General features: G+C 43.2%; 1 protein-coding gene across 11 annotated transcripts in view; it reads left to right on the top strand.

Annotated features, from left to right (window-relative positions):
• The window catches only part of ADD1 (adducin 1), a 76,568-nt gene that overhangs the window by 44,136 nt on the left and 15,809 nt on the right, over positions 1 to 16,623 (top strand). For 10 of the 11 annotated variants that reach the window (XM_060013057.1, XM_060013055.1, XM_060013054.1 and 7 more), the window contains 6 exons: positions 948 to 1,099; positions 8,692 to 8,772; positions 9,017 to 9,166; positions 11,216 to 11,359; positions 11,464 to 11,562; positions 12,511 to 12,687. In XM_060013057.1, the coding sequence (XP_059869040.1) occupies positions 948 to 1,099; positions 8,692 to 8,772; positions 9,017 to 9,166; positions 11,216 to 11,359; positions 11,464 to 11,562; positions 12,511 to 12,687 (803 nt within the window). The remainder of the gene's footprint in view (positions 1 to 947; positions 1,100 to 8,691; positions 8,773 to 9,016; positions 9,167 to 11,215; positions 11,360 to 11,463; positions 11,563 to 12,510; positions 12,688 to 16,623) is intronic. The other variant, XM_060013056.1, reaches the window with a different exon arrangement.

Raw genomic sequence — 16,623 nt, 5'->3', positions numbered from 1 at the left:
GTGGGATCTTCCCAGACTAGGGCTTGGACCCGTGTCCCCTGCATCGGCAGGCGGATTCTTAACCCCTATACCACCACGGAAGCCCTCTTTGAATAATTTTTGTGTGGTATTTGATCATGATATTTTTCTGTTCATTTTTACATGAAATTAGTTTTCCTGGAGGAGTCCAGTTCAGGAATCCTGACTCTAGAGCTCCCTCTTCTGTTGTTTTTGTGAAGTGCTAAAAAATATGGCAGCTTATTTAATTCTCCTCCCTTGCTTTTATCTGGGTCTTTTCTCTTTTCTTCTTTTCTTTTCTCTCGTTCCCAGCCCCATATTCCCCTCCCCTCCCCTCCCCTCTTTTTTTTTGTAATAAATTTATTTACTTACTTACTTATTTATTATTTTTGGCTGCGTTGGGTCTTTGTTGCTGCATGCAGGTTTTCTCTAGTTGCGGTGAGCGGGGGCTACTCTTCGTTGTGGTGCGTGGGCTTCTCATTATGGTGGCTTCTCTTGTTGCAGAGCACAGGCTCTAGGCACGGAGGCTTCAGTAGTTGTGGCTCGTGGGCTCTAGAGGGCAGGCTCAGTGGTTGTGGCGCACGGGCTTAGTTGCTCCGCTGCATGTGGGATCTTCCCAGACCAGGGCTTGAACTCGTGTCCCCTGCATTGGCAGGTGGATTCTTAACCACTGCGCCACCAGGGAAGCCCCATAATGTATATGTTTAATACTGTAAATGTCCTTCTAAGTTTTGCTTTACTGCATGCTACAAATTTTATTACCTTTCTGTTATTGATTTCTACCTTAATTGTATTAATGTTGGGGAACTTGGTCTTTATGAAATAGTCTTTGACGTTTTCAAGACTTACCTTATGGCCCATTGTGGGACGATTAATATCTCAACTATTATTTGATTTACATTTGACAAGAAATATTAAATCTTTGAGTCTTGTTTCTTTTTTCATTTCAGGTCTTGGTATGGTGACTCCTGTGAATGACCTTAGAGGATCTGATTCTATTGCCTATGACAAAGGGGAGAAGTTATTGCGGTGTAAACTGGCAGCGTTTTACCGACTAGCAGATCTCTTTGGATGGTCTCAGCTTATCTACAATCACATCACAGTGAGTATTAAATGGGGTAGTAACTGAATGATAAGTGGAGTAGTATGTGTCTGGCACCACCTGTTTTCATTTAGGGGGAGAGGGAATCTGGCTGAGCTGAAGTAAATCTTGGAACACCTTCCTTCTGATTGCTGACTGCAGAGTATAATAATCTGAGAATTAGCCAGTTTGAATTAAAAATTATGAGAACAGTAGTTCTTTAAAACTCCTTTCTTGCTTGCTCACCTAATAAATGAGTGTTTACCAAATTATAGGCAGTTCCTAAAGTTCTTTTTATGCCTAAAAAATCAAGAATGAAGATGTTTTCTTTCCTACTTGGACCAAAGCCTTCTATCTCTCATATTTATTTCTTCAGATATTCCAGTTTTAGCCATTTTTCAACATTATCAGGACCTCTAGTTTCTTCAATTCATTCTCTTTTTTTTTTTAATTTGTTTTTGGCTGCATTGGGTCTTCGTTGCTGCGCTCAGGGTTTCCCTAGTTGCAGCGAGCAGGGGCTACTCTTGGTTGCAGTGTGCATGCTTCTCATTGCGGTGGCTTCCCTTGTTGAGGAGCACAGGCTCTAGGGCACGTGGGCTTCAGTAGTTGTGGCGCACAGGCTCAGTAGTTGTGGCTCAAGGGCTCTAGAGCGCAGGCTCAGTAGTTGTGGCTCGTGGGCTCTAGAGCACAGGCTCATTAGTCGTGGCACACGGGTTTAGTTGCTCTGCAGCATGTGGGATATTCCCGGACCAGGGCTCAAACCTGTGTCCCCTGCATTGGAAGGAGGATTCTTAACCACTGCGCCACCAGGGAAGCCCCTTATTGGATATTTTAAATTATTAATATAGTGTGTGCTTATTGTGGCAAGCGTCCCTTACACAGACGTTGAAAGAAGAAATCATAATCCTGTGAATACTCTTGTCCCCCTTGAGATAACCAGCATTAACAGACGTTTAAATCATTTTACCCTTTTCTCCATACTCCACACACTCAGTACACACAGTACTTAATACACATGTGTAGGTGTTTTTTACTTGTGGACTCATAACCAGCAGTGCTTAGTTCAGCTTCATTCATTTTTTTTTTAAAGTATTTATTTATTTGTTTTGGCTGTGAAAGGATCTTAGTTGCTGGATGTGGGCTTCTTAGTTGCGGCAGGCATGCTTTTAGTTGTGGCATGCATGCAGGATCTAGTTCCCTGACCAGGGATTGAACACGGGCCCCCTGCATTGGGCGCATGGAGTCTTACCCAGTGGACCACCAGGGAGGTTCCCAGCTCCATTCTTGACTCCAAGGAATGCTCTTTGATGGTAGTCTGAAGCCCACCCTTGTGACTAGTGCACTGTGCTTCTGGGACGTGGTAGGGATCTTTGCCAGATATACCGAGTTACCCTCCCCTCTGTTCTCCACATTGCCGCTAAAGTGAACCTTTCAAAACGCAGACCTGACCCTGTTGTATCTACGCTGTCTTGCCTGTGGAATGTCACTTCCACCCTAGAACACCTGCTTTATTTCCCCCACAGCAGTTACCATCATCCATACTGTACGTTTGTTCGTCGTCCACATCAGCTCCATGAAAGGAGCCTCCGGCTGTGTCCTGGGAAGAATTCCTGTGCTGGGCACAGAGGAGGCGCCTTTTGATATTTGGTCAGTGGATCCAGTTAGCCTCCCACAAGAGCTGGCTCTCTTCCTTGTGCCTGCGTGGAAATTGCTGGCCTCTGTGGCTAATTATACTTGACAGAACGTCTATGTAGATTTTTTTTTTTTAATAAGTTTATTTATTTATTTTTGGCTGCATTGGGTCTTCGTTTCTGTGTGAGGGCTTTCTCTAGTTGCGGCGAGCGGGGGCCACTCTTTATCGCGGTGCGCGGGCCTCTCACTATCTCGGCCTCTCTTGTTGCGAAGCACAGGCTCCAGATGCGCAGGCTCAGTAGTTGTGGCTCATGGACCCAGTTGCTCCGCGGCATGTGGGATCTTCCCAGACCAGGGCTCGAACCCATGTCCCGTGCATTGGCAGGCAGATTCTCAACCACTGCGCCACCAGGGAAGCCCCTGTGTAGAGATTTAATGCTAAATGGTTGCCTAAAAATTAGTTCCATGAAAACATTACATCGCTAAGAGGAAATGTAATCCTTGGCTTAATGCCAGCCTTACATTCTCTGGAGATTTTAAAAGCTGTTTACTACTAGTCCTATTATGAATGCTATTTAAATAAGTTTGAATTGCTTAAATTGATCATTTTTTTCCCCCTTTAATTATTTAGGACTTGGCAGAATTAAAACATTAGTTAGGGGCTTCCCTGGTGGCGCAGTGGTTGAGAGTCCGCCTGCCGATGCAGGGGACACGGGTTCGTACCCTGGTTCGGGAAGATCCCACATGCTGCGGAACGGCTGGGCCCGTGAGCCATGGCCGCTGAGCCTGCGCGTCCGGAGCCTGTGCTCTGCAACGGGGGAGGCCACAACAGTGAGAGGCCTGTGTTCTGCAAAAAAAAAATTAAAAAAACATTAGTTAGGTGTTTACTTTTCTGTAAGTGATCTCTTTGGGACTTAACACTGAATAAAAAAGAAATTCAAGTTACAAAACATATTTCTTACATCTTGTGAACTAGAGAATCTTTGAGGAAGAAAGTTTTTGTTTTTTTCACTATTTATAGCATCCATATTTTGGTTTCACAGTCTAGGCGTTATCATATATAGATTTAACAGAAAAGAAATATTAATAGTATCGGTGCAGCCAAAAAGTGCCAACAGGTCATCGTGCCCTTTCTTTGAAGGAGGGCAATAGGGATTTTCTGCTAAAGGGATTTAAAAGTGCTAACAGGTGTTAGAGGATTGGAGATGATTGTCTGAATTAATCTCTGTCTTAAGATTGCATTGGATTTAGAGAAGCTTTTGAGCGGGGGTGTCAAAAGACAGGATAGCCCAGTTGGCACATGAGGTGGGCTTCCTCTCTTGGTGGCTCTTAGCCAATGGCAGGGTCTTTCCGTCCCTAAATGCCTCTGGGTGTCAGTGGAATGCTAGGTTCACCTCCATTCTGGATTCCAAGGAATGCTAACCCTCCGAGGTGGTGGGCTCCAGAGGTGGCAGCGGGTCCACAGTGACTGTGTTCTGAGGACATGATAGGGATCTCTGCCAGAGATAGCGAGTCGGGTGTATTGTGTTTTCGGTGAATGACGTTAGCGCTCATTCCTTGTGCACAGAGAAGGGGCATTACATGTGGGAAGACTCGCAGTTAGACCAGTGCTACGCCATCAGGGACTAGAAAACTTACTTTGAAATGTCCTCTCTTTTTTCAGTCTACATCAGTATTTAGCACTTTCTCCTTTTTGTTTCAGATTCTGAAGATTGTATATTTTAAGCTTTTCCATTATAATATGTAGATCTGTTAAGCTCACTCTTGGAAATATATGTTAAAGAAAGAAGTCAAAGAAGAAAACATGATGTATAAATATATTTATTATAGCATTATCTGTAATAATAAAAAAATTTGAGTCTTAATATCCATCAGTAGGTGGGAAATGGCTCAGTTATTCAACTTGAGGGAATCAGCTTGAGGGAATGTTACATATTATGAAAAATAATTGATAAAGACCATCTGAAACCATGGAAAATAATTATTATAAAAGAGAAAATATAAAATGTATACTGTTTATAGCTATATGAATTATGTGTGTGTGTGTATATATATATATATATATATATATATATATATATATATATATATACATAGACAAAGAAAAAAGTGAGTAAAACTGGCTATGTAGTATTTTTTTAATGTGGGACCTCATAGCATGAGCGTGCTTCTAAAACTTATGTGGAGGAAAAAAGGCCTAGAATAGATAACTCCTGAAGAACTAGGTAAGGAGATATTTTTTCCTATCAAGTGTCAAACTTATAAAGTGATGGTAACTAAAATAGTGTGCTTTGGGGAAAGGCAGAAACAGATAAACCAGTGGGACAGAGCCCAGAACTAGATCTTTATGTACTGAAATCAGATATACAGGGACTTCACTGGTGGTCCAGTGGTTAAGACTCCACGGTTCCAGTTCAGGGGGCCTGAGTTCAGTTTCTGGTCAGGGAACTAGATCCCGCATGCTGCAGTGGAGATCCTGCATGCCTCAACTAAGACCCGGTGCACCCAAATAAATAAATAAATAAATATTTAAAAAAAAAAAAGAAATCAGATATACAAAAGAGTCTGCATTGCAGATCATCAAGGGAAGAATGATGGACCAGGCTGTAATTGGTGCTGGCACAATTAGATTGAAAAATCAGAATTGGAAAATTGTATTGGATTCTTACCTTATACTGTATAGAGTCACAAAGCAATTCCAATGAATTAAGCATTGAGTGTGAAAGATAATACTTAAAAAATTTTAGGATCTGTATAAGTGAAAATCACTTACCTTTAACCTCTGACTTAAGGAAAGTTGTCTTAAGACACAAAAGCACTTATCATAAAAGAAAAGATGAATAAATCATTTGACTACATTAAAGTAAACAAATTTCTCATCATTAAAAGACACCATAAAGAGAGTGAAAATAAAAGCTTACAACCTAGAAGATTTTGCCTCACGGTTAGCCAACAAGAAATTAATATCCAGAATAGATGAAGAACTATCAGTAAGCAACCAGTATAAAATGGACAAAAGACAAGGCAATTTACAGGAATTTCACAGAAGGGGAAATGAGACTGGCTTATAAAAATATGAAATGTTGCTCAACTCAATTGTAACTGGGAAATTATAAAGTCACGATGGAATACCATTTCACAGACATCAGATTTTAATTTTTAGGAAAGATGGTTGTAGAAGCACAGAACTATCATATACTACTAGCAGGAGTGTACATTTAATTAGGCCCTTTGGAAAATAATTGGCTTCACCTCCTACTTTGTTACCCTGGAGAAACTTGTACCATGTACACTAGGAGACAGGTATAAGAATGTTCATAGCATTGTTTTTAATGGCAAAATGAAAACCACGTCCATTGACAGAAGGTGGATACATAAATTGTATATTCATCCAATAGGCACTATACAGCAATGAGGATGAATAAATTATTGCCATGTTGTATATCATCTGCAGGAATCTCAGAAACAGTGTTGAGGAAAAAAAGTCACCGAAAAATACAGTATGATTACAATTACATGAAGTTCACAAACAGATAAAAATTAAGCAATGTATTGCTTAGGGATGAATATATATAAAGTAAAACTGTAAGGAAAGGAAAGAAAATGCTTAACACATAACTCAGGATAGTGATTACTTATGGGATATGGGGAGAAAGAAACAGCTTCAGAAATATTAGATTTATTTTGTTTCTGAAGCTGGTTGAAAGGTACATGGACATTTGATTTATTATTTTACTTAAGTTGTACGTATACCTGCTAAATACTTTTTTACATGCATGTTTCAAAATAAAACCTTTTAAAATAAGCAAAAATATCTGACTTGGGACTTCCCTTGTGGCACAGTGGTTAAGAATCTGCCTGCCGGTGCAGGGAACACTGGTTCGATCCCTGGTCTGGGAAGATCCCACATGCCACAGAGCAGCTAAGCCCATGCACCACAACTACTGAGCCTGTGCTCTAAGAGCCTGTGAGCCACAGCTATTGAGCCCGCGTGCCACAGCTACTGAGCCTGCGCTCTACGAGCCTATGCGCCGCAACTACTGAGGCCCGTGCACTCTAGGACCCATATGCCGCAACTACTGAGCCTGCGTGCTGCAGTAGCTGAAATCCGCGCACCTAGAGCCCATGCTCTGCAAAAAGAGAAGCCACTGCAATGAGAAGCCCGCGCACCACAACAAAGAGTAGCTCCCGCTCGCCGCAACTAGAGAAAGCCCACGCGCTGCAACGAAGACCCAGCGCAGCCAAAAAAATAAATAAATAAAATTAAAAATATCTGACGTTTAATTTTTCCCTGTTTCCAACCTTATTTTTCTTCATCCCAGCCAATAAATACACAGTAATTCCTTGTTTAAGTTTTGTTTTGACCCAGTTTGGGAATTGGGGAATTTGCATAGTTTTGATTTAGATAGTTAGAAAGATCAACATCTTTTATAAAATAAAAGAACTGACTTCAGCGTTAAAAAACCTGGCTAACTTAAAATTAATGGGAAAATATTTGGGGGAAAGGCCCAAAATTATGGAAAGGCCCAAATATTTCTGGCCCCTCGGTAGTGAAAGTGTGGAGTCCTAACCACTGGACTGCCAGGGAATTCCCAGCATTTTTGAAACAACTAAAAAGGAGTAGAGACCTAGTAGTAGAGATTTATAGAGAATGGATATTGTAGAGATGGCTTTCCTACCACCATTAATAATACTGCAGTAGTGTAATAGTTAAGAGATGCCATTTATTGAAAGCTTTATTGTGAGCACAAGCCCCTTTCATCCCCACTTCATGGGTGAGGAGGCCAGGAGCCCAGGGTCCCCAGAGCAACATAGACAGTTCTGGGTTCTAACTCAGGTCTTATATGACTGTGGGTCCGCATTCTAGTGTGCTGAGGAAATGCAGTGAGTTTCGCGTGAAGGTGACATGGAGGAGATGGGATAGTTTCAGATGTCCCAGGACTAAACTACAGTTTAGGGCAGAGGTAGACCTCGTTCTGTGTTGCACACCACAGACAGATTTCTGTTCAGTGTAAGAGAGAGTGTTTAATGATTAGGCCTCTCCAGCTTCTGTTTGTTTACTGCTGTACCCTAGCCTCCAGGTGCAGAAGGCCTCCGGGACTATTTGCTGAATGAAGGAACGAGGCCGGCCGTGTGAGGGCATCACTGCACTGTCCAAGCAGACACCCCTCCGCCCCGTGTGTGTTTCTTTTGGGCCACTATAGAAGTCACTGTGCTGGTTAGGAAGTTGGACTAAACAGCATAAGGCCTTTTCAACAAACATTGAATTCCACCTACCTGACCCTAGTTAGAATTCTTAGCCCAGTAGTAAATGTGTTCCGTCCTAATAGCTTTGGGAAGTCTTTTGAGTCTATCCCCAAATCATTACATTGATAAAAATTAGACTAAATTTTTGTGAGGGCAGGACTCCCCCCCGACCCCGCACTACATGACTAGCATCTAGCACATATCCATCATATGTGACAAATCTGTATTGTTGAAAGAAAACTATATTGTGGAAGGAAGAAAGATACCAGGGGAGTAAGGATGTGATGTGTAGAGACTTTTGGTCAGGCAGAAAGGAAGAACGCTCTCTTATTTGTGATTTTTATGATTGTTCACTATCCTATAGGTTTTGAGTACTTAAAAAAAAAAAAAATTTTTTGATTTTTAAAAAGTAAGGTTTGGTTTTCATTATTACACCCTTGAGGAGTGTCACCTTTTTGCACGTGATACTGGCTTGGTAGCCACCAGAAGGTTTTTTCTTTATAAAGTTAATTATCATGAATGTGACCAAGATGTACTTCATGTACCCAGTAAGTTACTACAACATAATAACAGAAAGCTTTCAGTACCCCTTAGCTTTGTGATAGGCACTGTATTTAAGTGAGACCCTATGTAGCTCAGTTAATGCTCACAAAAAAACCGTGAGTCTGTGGACTGAAAGAGATGCAAATAATTTCAATAGGATTTTTGAGCTAACTCAGTAATTCTCCGCACAGACCAGAGTGAGCTCCGAGCAGGAACACTTCCTCGTTGTACCTTTTGGACTTCTCTACAGCGAAGTGACTGCATCCAGTTTGGTAAGAATGTCCTTCTCTTCTTGGGCATCAAGTATATGTAGGTCATGTTAGGTAATTAAATACTGTCTAATCGCGTTAGACATGTAAAACCCAAGAAAGAGGAAAAACTCTATGTTTTGTGTGATTAACTCAGGGAAAAACTTTTATAATTAGTTATAAACACTTTAAACTTTGGTTTAAGTAATTTCTAGTTAGGATAACATGAAATCCTCTTGATATTTAAGATTTTGCTTTCTTATTTCAGGTTAAAGTCAGTCTACAAGGAGAGGCAGTGGACCGTGGAAGTACTAATCTAGGGGTAAATCAGGCTGGCTTCACGTTACATTCTGCCATTTACGCTGCACGCCCAGACGCAAAGTGCGTTGTGCACGTTCACACACCAGCAGGGGCTGCGGTGAGTGCGCTGCCCTGGTAGAGACTTCAAGTTTGAAGCCGTTCAGTGAGCGGCACTTCACATTTCCTCCAAATTGCCCTCTCTTGTTGCACCAAGTCAACAAACCTCATTTTGTTGGATTAGAAAAATCTTTTTTCCTCACTACATTTGACTTTCTTAAAAGAATATATTTTAAGGGGTCCATTTACTATCTGATTTTGAAAAACATGTAATAAGTCTGAAAATGTTGTAAGACTCAACGATTAGAAAAATCAGTGTTGAAGAGGGGAGTGAGATTTCAGCGTATGGGAGACTGGGAAGTGCAGAATGACAACAGTGAATTGAGACTCCTTGGTTGAGAAGAGAAGTGGGAAGAGGAGGGAGGGTGAAGTGAGGTGGTAAGTGGGGGACGCTGGGCTCAGGCAAGGGTTTGTGGGATGCAGGAGACTTGAACCTGCTTGACGGTCTGAGGGGAAGGCGCCAGGCCTGTGCTGGAGAGGTTGAGGCTGAGAGACACACTGGCCAGCCTCCACAGATGATGCGCCTGGATTTAGCGAAACCCAGGCTGGATTGTGACTGGGGAGAGTAATACCGGGGAAGGGAGTTCCCTGGTGGTCCAGTGGTTAGGGCTTGGCGCTTTCACTGCCCTGGCCCGGGTTCAGTCCCTGGTTGGGGAACTAAGGTCCCCTCAAGCCGTGTGGCGCAGCCAAAAAATAAAAAAAGAAGGGGGAAGAGGGCACAGACGCTGCAGACTCTTAGGAGGCTTGGCCGTTGAGCCCCGAGCCTGCCCCATTCTGATCACCAAGCCTGGACCCTGCTGGTGCACAGAGGCCACCTGACCAAGCCTCGGACCCCTCAGTATGTATGGAAGTGTGCTTTCTGGTTGTTGGCACCGTCATGTGAAAGCGAAGCACTCAAGAACTGTCTAGAATTGTCTTTTTTATCACCAGTTTTATACTTTAATGACTTCCTGGGCTTATTTGTTTGACAGATGACCTCATTGATTAAGTAATACTGAATTTCACTCTGTCTTGATGTTTTAATATCATAGATCTTGGGTTGTTGGGATGAATGTTGGATCTGGTTTGTTTGTTTTACTTTGAAGATATGGTTCTTGATGTCAGCATCAGTTTTATTAGTTATATCATTCTCCAAATGATGTAATTTTTTCTTAAAAGAATGCATGCTCTTCCAACCCCAAAAAATCCATGCCAAAAAAAAAAGGAAAAATCCATGCATTTTAAAGAACCATTAGAGGTACCTTTGAGACTGTGGTTATCACAAATAGCATGTGATTTGTTTTAAAAATTATCAAAGTAACTTTACTTTGTAAGGAAATAACTTCTTATAGAAAGGCTGATATTGTGAAAGGAATTAAATATGGTACTGCCTTTTTTGTGGTATTGTCTTTTTAGATGAACTTTTCTGTAAGAAATTGTTACACTTACATATGTATTATTTAAATCTTTGGGGCCTGTTAGTCTAGGTAGAAGACCTTTAAAATTAGCATATTCTAAAGTCAGTTTGGGAAAGTTAAGGAAATTAAAGGGCTATATGGACACTTTGATTTTTCACTTAAATAAATGTAGAGAATTTATACAGTATAATATCCTAAATCTTTATAAATCTCCTTTTATCTGACTTTCAGGTGTTCCTATCTCACCTACAACCTAAGATGAAAAGTACACAAAACCTTAAAGCTCTTCAGAAACCCCTCTTTGCAATGTTGTGACTCATTCAGAGGAAGCCATTGTCTCTCCTTGCAGTAGATCCAGGACTCATCTTATTAAATCTGAGCTCACTTGGTGTTTACAGTCAGTGTGGGAGAAATCCAGAAATATGTGGAATTTCTTTTGAGGCCTTCCTTGACAGTGGTAGCTTTGATTTTTAAAAATAGATTGGTGGTGAGCCCCAGAAGTAAGGTTTATCTTAAATTCATGGGTTCATTCATTTCTGAAAGGAGAACAGAGTAAAATATGTTCCCCCCATTACGTTTTTGAGGAAAGCATTTGCCGTGTCGTCAGTGGAGCTCCTGATTCGTCTTCGTTGATGGTGCTGCTTGTTCTCTAGGTCTCTGCGATGAAATGTGGCCTCTTGCCAATCTCCCCAGAGGCACTTTCCCTTGGAGAAGTGGCTTATCATGATTATCACGGGATTCTGGTTGATGAGGAAGAAAAAGTTTTAATTCAGAAAAATTTGGGCCCTAAAAGCAAGGTCAGTAGGCATCTAATCTGGTATTTAAATTACAGAGGAAAGAAGAAAAACGTTATCTGTCTTCTTGCCTAGGTCCATAGAGCTTTCCTGTTTCCTCCCTTTAGGTTCTTATTCTCCGGAATCACGGGCTTGTATCCGTTGGAGAGAGTGTTGAGGAGGCCTTCTATTACATCCATAACCTTGTGGTTGCATGTGAGATCCAGGTAGGTGGTGGCCGTTCCGTTTGGTCTATAGTATACTTAGGTGTTTGTGGGGTTCCCATAGATTTTCTTTTTTTTTTTTTTTTGCGGTACGCGGGCCTCTCACTGCTGTGGCCTCTCCCGTTGCGGAGCACAGGCTCCGGACGCGCAGGCTCAGCGGCCATGGCTCACAGGCCCAGCCGCTCTGCGGCATGCGGGATCCTCCCGGACCGGGGCACGAACCCGTGTCCCCTGCATCGGCAGGCGGACTCTCAACCACTGCGCCACCAGGGAAGCCCTCCCATAGATTTTTGATACTTGTTTCCAGCAGTGAGTCTGTGAGCGATTTCTTTGCTAAAGATGAGCTCATGGATTTGGAAGATGACCAGGGAAAATGCCATTTCACTGATTTAAGTTGGCAAACGATTATTGGGCTTTTCATTTCTAACTTTTAATTTTTCAAATACATAAGTCACTGCCATTGATGGAGTACTAGCATATGCCAGCCCTGCTATCAGGTGCTTTATTTATGTTACTACATGTCATTTCATTTGAACTCCACACACTCTTTTTGAAAAAGTGGGTGCAGGGAGTAGAGATGTGCCCACAGTCTCACAGCAGTGGGCTCTGCTTATGCTGAGTCTGCTCGGCCCCTATGTGCGTTCCTCACTGTCACTCTGGCTTGTGTCTGTGTGGTGATGCAGCCCCCAGTCCCCTTCATATGGCCTTGGGAGGGCTTTGTCTTCCCTTTTGTCCTTCTAGTATGAGTGCCCAATATTTTTTCATGCTAAAGAAAACCTTCTGAAGATTACCTTGTGATTTGTCTATCAGTGTCTGTCTCACATTTTTTATTCTTATAATGATTTGGTTTCTTTTGAAACCTACATTTCTGTTGAAGTGATCTCTCATGGGCATCTGACCCCGTTGATCAGCAAGGAACTCCAACTGTAGTGTTTGCTTGTTTTGGAAAAGGTTCGAACTCTGGCCAGTGCGGGAGGGCCAGACAATTTAGTCCTCCTGGATCCTGGGAAGTACAAGGCCAAATCCCGTTCCCCCGGGTCCCCGGCAGGGGAGGGCAGCGGATCGCCTCCCAAGTGGCAGATTGGTGAGCAGGAGTTTGAAGCGCTCATGCGGATGCTGGATAATCTGGTAAGAATGTTGCCACCACTTGATGATACAGCGCTCATCCCAGCAGCACAAATGTTAGTGTTTTCATAGTGAGTGAAATAGTATTGTGAAATTGCTGTCTTCATGCATTCATTCATCAGAATGCTTTCACCCTCAAGTCATGAAGAAGCACCAGGGCAATTTAACTTCTAAGCTAAACTACGATGGAATATACAGGTGAGGGTTTCTTGTCTCCTTTTGTTTTTAAAGGTAATCTTGTTTGGACCGTGTGGGGTCAGGAGCGCAGAGAATGCTCTGCTCTGCTGGATGAGCAACTCCTCGATAGCAGGGTCAGCCCTGTACCCGTCATCCCGCAAGCACGCTGTCGAGGGGACTTTCTAAAGCAGTCAGCCGAGTGTCTTGTTTTTGTTTTAACAGTAAATTCTAGCTATTCGGGGCCTGACTGCTGTGTTCCACACACTTTGCTGCCAATTTATTGCGTGGGAGACCCTCTGCTGCTTCCTGCGGGGACGTGGAGCCCAACGTGGTACAGGAGCATGGCTGCGGGGCTTTTAGCATAATAAGAACGTTCTAATAGTACATGGCAGGATGTGGTCTGTTAGGTGGCTGCAGTGAGGGATGTCATCCTTTTGCAAGGATCAGGGAGGAAATTTATGTAGAGGGTGGCACTTGAGAAGGACCTCAAAGAAGAGGTAGAAGCGTGGCAGGCTGAGTTGGGGGAAGGAAAGCATCCGTAGCAGAGGTGAGGGCGCGGCTGGAGACATGGCAGCACGACAGGGTCATGTCTTTTAGGTCCATCTCTGATCTCGCCAAGTTCTCTAAATATTCACAACAAGGCACTTAGGGTCGAAGCAATCACATTAAAAGACAAATGACTCTGTGATGGGGCCCTTTTCCTGCTGCAGTGTCATACCTCTTCAGTAGGATTCAAGAGAGTCTCCTACTGCCACATGATGTTAGGTGCTGGAGGAAAAAAAGACCTGTCGTGGGCATGTGGGACAGAGAAGACACTGGAAGGGCATGTTGCCAGCTTCACATTAAGAAAGTCGCCACAATTGGACCAGGTCACGGGTGGGATGGGTGGCTTCAGGAAGATCTTGGAAGAAAAAGAATTCATGGATCTGATTCAGGGTATGCTAAGTGTCTTCAGAGGGTTCTTCTCACTGAAATTCTTTGGACTTAGGAGAATGTTCATTGCTGGAAAGGGAGAGCTGGGAGTTAACTGCCTAGAAGTGATGGTCACAGGAGTAGATTTGATCAGTGGGGGAGGGGTGAACCTCCCATAACTTCTGCATTCATTTGCTCAGTAAGTGGGTTGCATTAACTGACCACCTAGTCTTGAGCCTGTAGCCGTGACCAGGACACAGTTCCTGCCCTCAGGGAGTTCATGGCCTAGTCAGGGAAATGGACAAACAAGTCCCGGATGCAGTCCGGCACCTGTGACGTGTGCACTGACGGAGCACGAAGGCAGCTGCAGGGCGGAGGGGGCGCGTGAGCCGGGACTGCTTCCAGGGAAGCAGCCAAGAGGAAGAAAGCCCACCGAGACGCTGAAAGAGGCAGGCCAGGACAGTGCAGTCTCAGGGAGGTCACACCCGGAGAAGGTTTGAGAGTGGGTGGTGATCGCTCAGGCATCTGCATCCGGAGTCCGATACCCCAAGGGGCCCGGCAAGGTGAGGAACGCTGGGGTGACCCAGGCTTACTGGCCCTTCTTCTGTCCTCTTAGCAAATACTTTGACGTTCACTGCGCTTATACCTAAAAGGCGGGGAGCGGGAGGGAGGAATAAAAATCAGGAACACCAGCCTGCCACATCTTGTGCACTCAGTACATTCTGGAAGGTGGAGAGAGAGAGAATTAAAATTAGTAACTCCAGTTTGATAGGGGAGGAATATAAAGGATAAAAGATTAATAAGCGAGATGACAGGAAGGGTGTTTTATTCAGTGCGCTTAACATGCACAGGTTATTTCTGACATTAGAAGGCTGTGTGGTTTATAAGAAGTAAAGTTGGATGGCGGTCACTGATGCTAGTCCCTGTTTTAATTTAACATTCTGATCAACTGTATGTGTTTGCTAATAATTGAGTAGGGTAGAGAATAGTTGAGGGTTCTCACACTATAAGGAGTAGGTCATATAAAGTCCATGAACATTTCTGACATAGAAAGTCAGAAGAAATGCTAGTTTGTTTCCCGATCAGGATATCATTCCAGCTTCTCAAAGAAGGGATGAATCCATATTTTTAACTATAAGCCATGTAGGAGGTCTGAGGGCTGAGTATTGCTTCTGATTTTGGTTTGGCATTTAAAGGAGAAGAATAAAGAAAAAGCCCATCCCCCCTCAGAATAAAATTTTGTGATGTCCTGGATGGTTTATTCTGAAGTCATGAAGATTACTCAAGAGTCCCAGCTCTCTCAGCAAGAGGACACTTCAGTTAATAAGAACTGTATTTTTCTGAAGATAGTCTTTATAGCTGAGTGGTTATCTTTTATTTTTCTTCAGCAAAGCATGTTCATAAATGGAGAAGTTGCCAGTGCAGACATTTACCTGTCTTCCTGAGGGTAGTTACGAAACAAGAGTAAACAAAACAACAACCAACTCCATTCAGGGGTTATTACCACCCTTTTTTGAATGTATTAAGGGAATGATTGGTAATAAAGGTGGTGACCCCCCATAGAGGGCAATCACCCAGAGGGGGAGAACTCCCGAACTGAGAGGAATGCTTCTACAGTACTTGGCAAGTAGAGCGCCGCCACTGACTCATCCTACGTGACTAGCCCTGTGTAATCCTTTCAAATCTTCATTCTCTTGTCATTCATTGTGAAGCTGCCATAAGTGACCTGGTCGAGGTATGAAACTACGGGTCAGGAGTCCAGGCACAGCTGAGCTCGGTCCTTGGCTTAGGGTCTCACAAGGCTGCAGTCAGGGTGTTGGCCTGGGCTGGGTTCTCATCAGAAGGCTCTACTGGTGGAGGATCCAATTCCAAACTCCTCACATCATGGGCAGAATTCATGTCCTTACAGCTCAGGAGTCATGGCAGCTTACTTCTTCAGAGCCAGCGATGGGCAGAGAGACTTTCTCAAGACGGGTGCTACACTCTTATGTAACATATCCCATCACCTTTGCCCAGTTCTGCTGGTTTGAAGCAGGTCGCTGGTTCCCCTCACACTGCAGGGGAAGGGCTTTACAGGAGGTGGGGGCCTTTGGGGGGGCCACTGTAATGTCTGTCCGTCACAGCTTCTGAATGCTAAGCTCTGGAGAGGAAGGATGAGTGAGACATCATCCTTGCCTTGGAGATGCTGTCTGTGGGCTATTAGCACGCAGGTGGGTCAGCACGGTGGGCTCAGTGCCGTTACAGAGGCAGGAATTAGTCGGGCAGGTGTTTTAAAGCACAGCAAATGGTCGTGAAACAGGGTTGAAGGTTAATGCAGATATTGTTATGTTCAGAAGTAAAGTAATTTCTCCAGGTACCAGTTGTCATGAGGTGTACTTGTTTGGTCTTCCTGAAAGATTTTCACTGTGACTTAACAGATTAAAAAAAAATGTTAAGTAGGCTGATTAATATAACTTATACTATAACCAGCAGCAAGTAAACCCTGGTCTTTTAAATTTTAACTTTTTGTTGAGATATATATATATACACATATACATATATATATATATGTATATGTATATGAATAGGAGAGAGTACCTGTTTAAGTGTTCAGTTTATTTTTAAAAACTGAATACACTGTGTAACCAGCACCCATATCAGAAAACAATACCAGCACCTCAGAACCTCGTATCCCCCTTTGAGTCTCTTACCCCATCCCAAGGGTGACTGCTATGCATCCTTCTAACAGCAAAGATTGGTTTTGCCTCTTTTTTACTTTTTATAAATGGAATCATACAGTATATTCTCTCACATTTGGTTTCTTTCACTCAATACCGTGTTTGTGACGATTCACCACATTTTGTCCTAGTA

This window comes from Delphinus delphis, chromosome 5, assembly GCF_949987515.2.
Source record: "Delphinus delphis chromosome 5, mDelDel1.2, whole genome shotgun sequence".
Taxonomy (NCBI): Eukaryota; Metazoa; Chordata; class Mammalia; order Artiodactyla; family Delphinidae; genus Delphinus; species Delphinus delphis.
The sequence above is the reverse complement of the archived record's forward strand: the minus strand, read 5'-3'. Positions and strand labels throughout refer to the sequence as shown.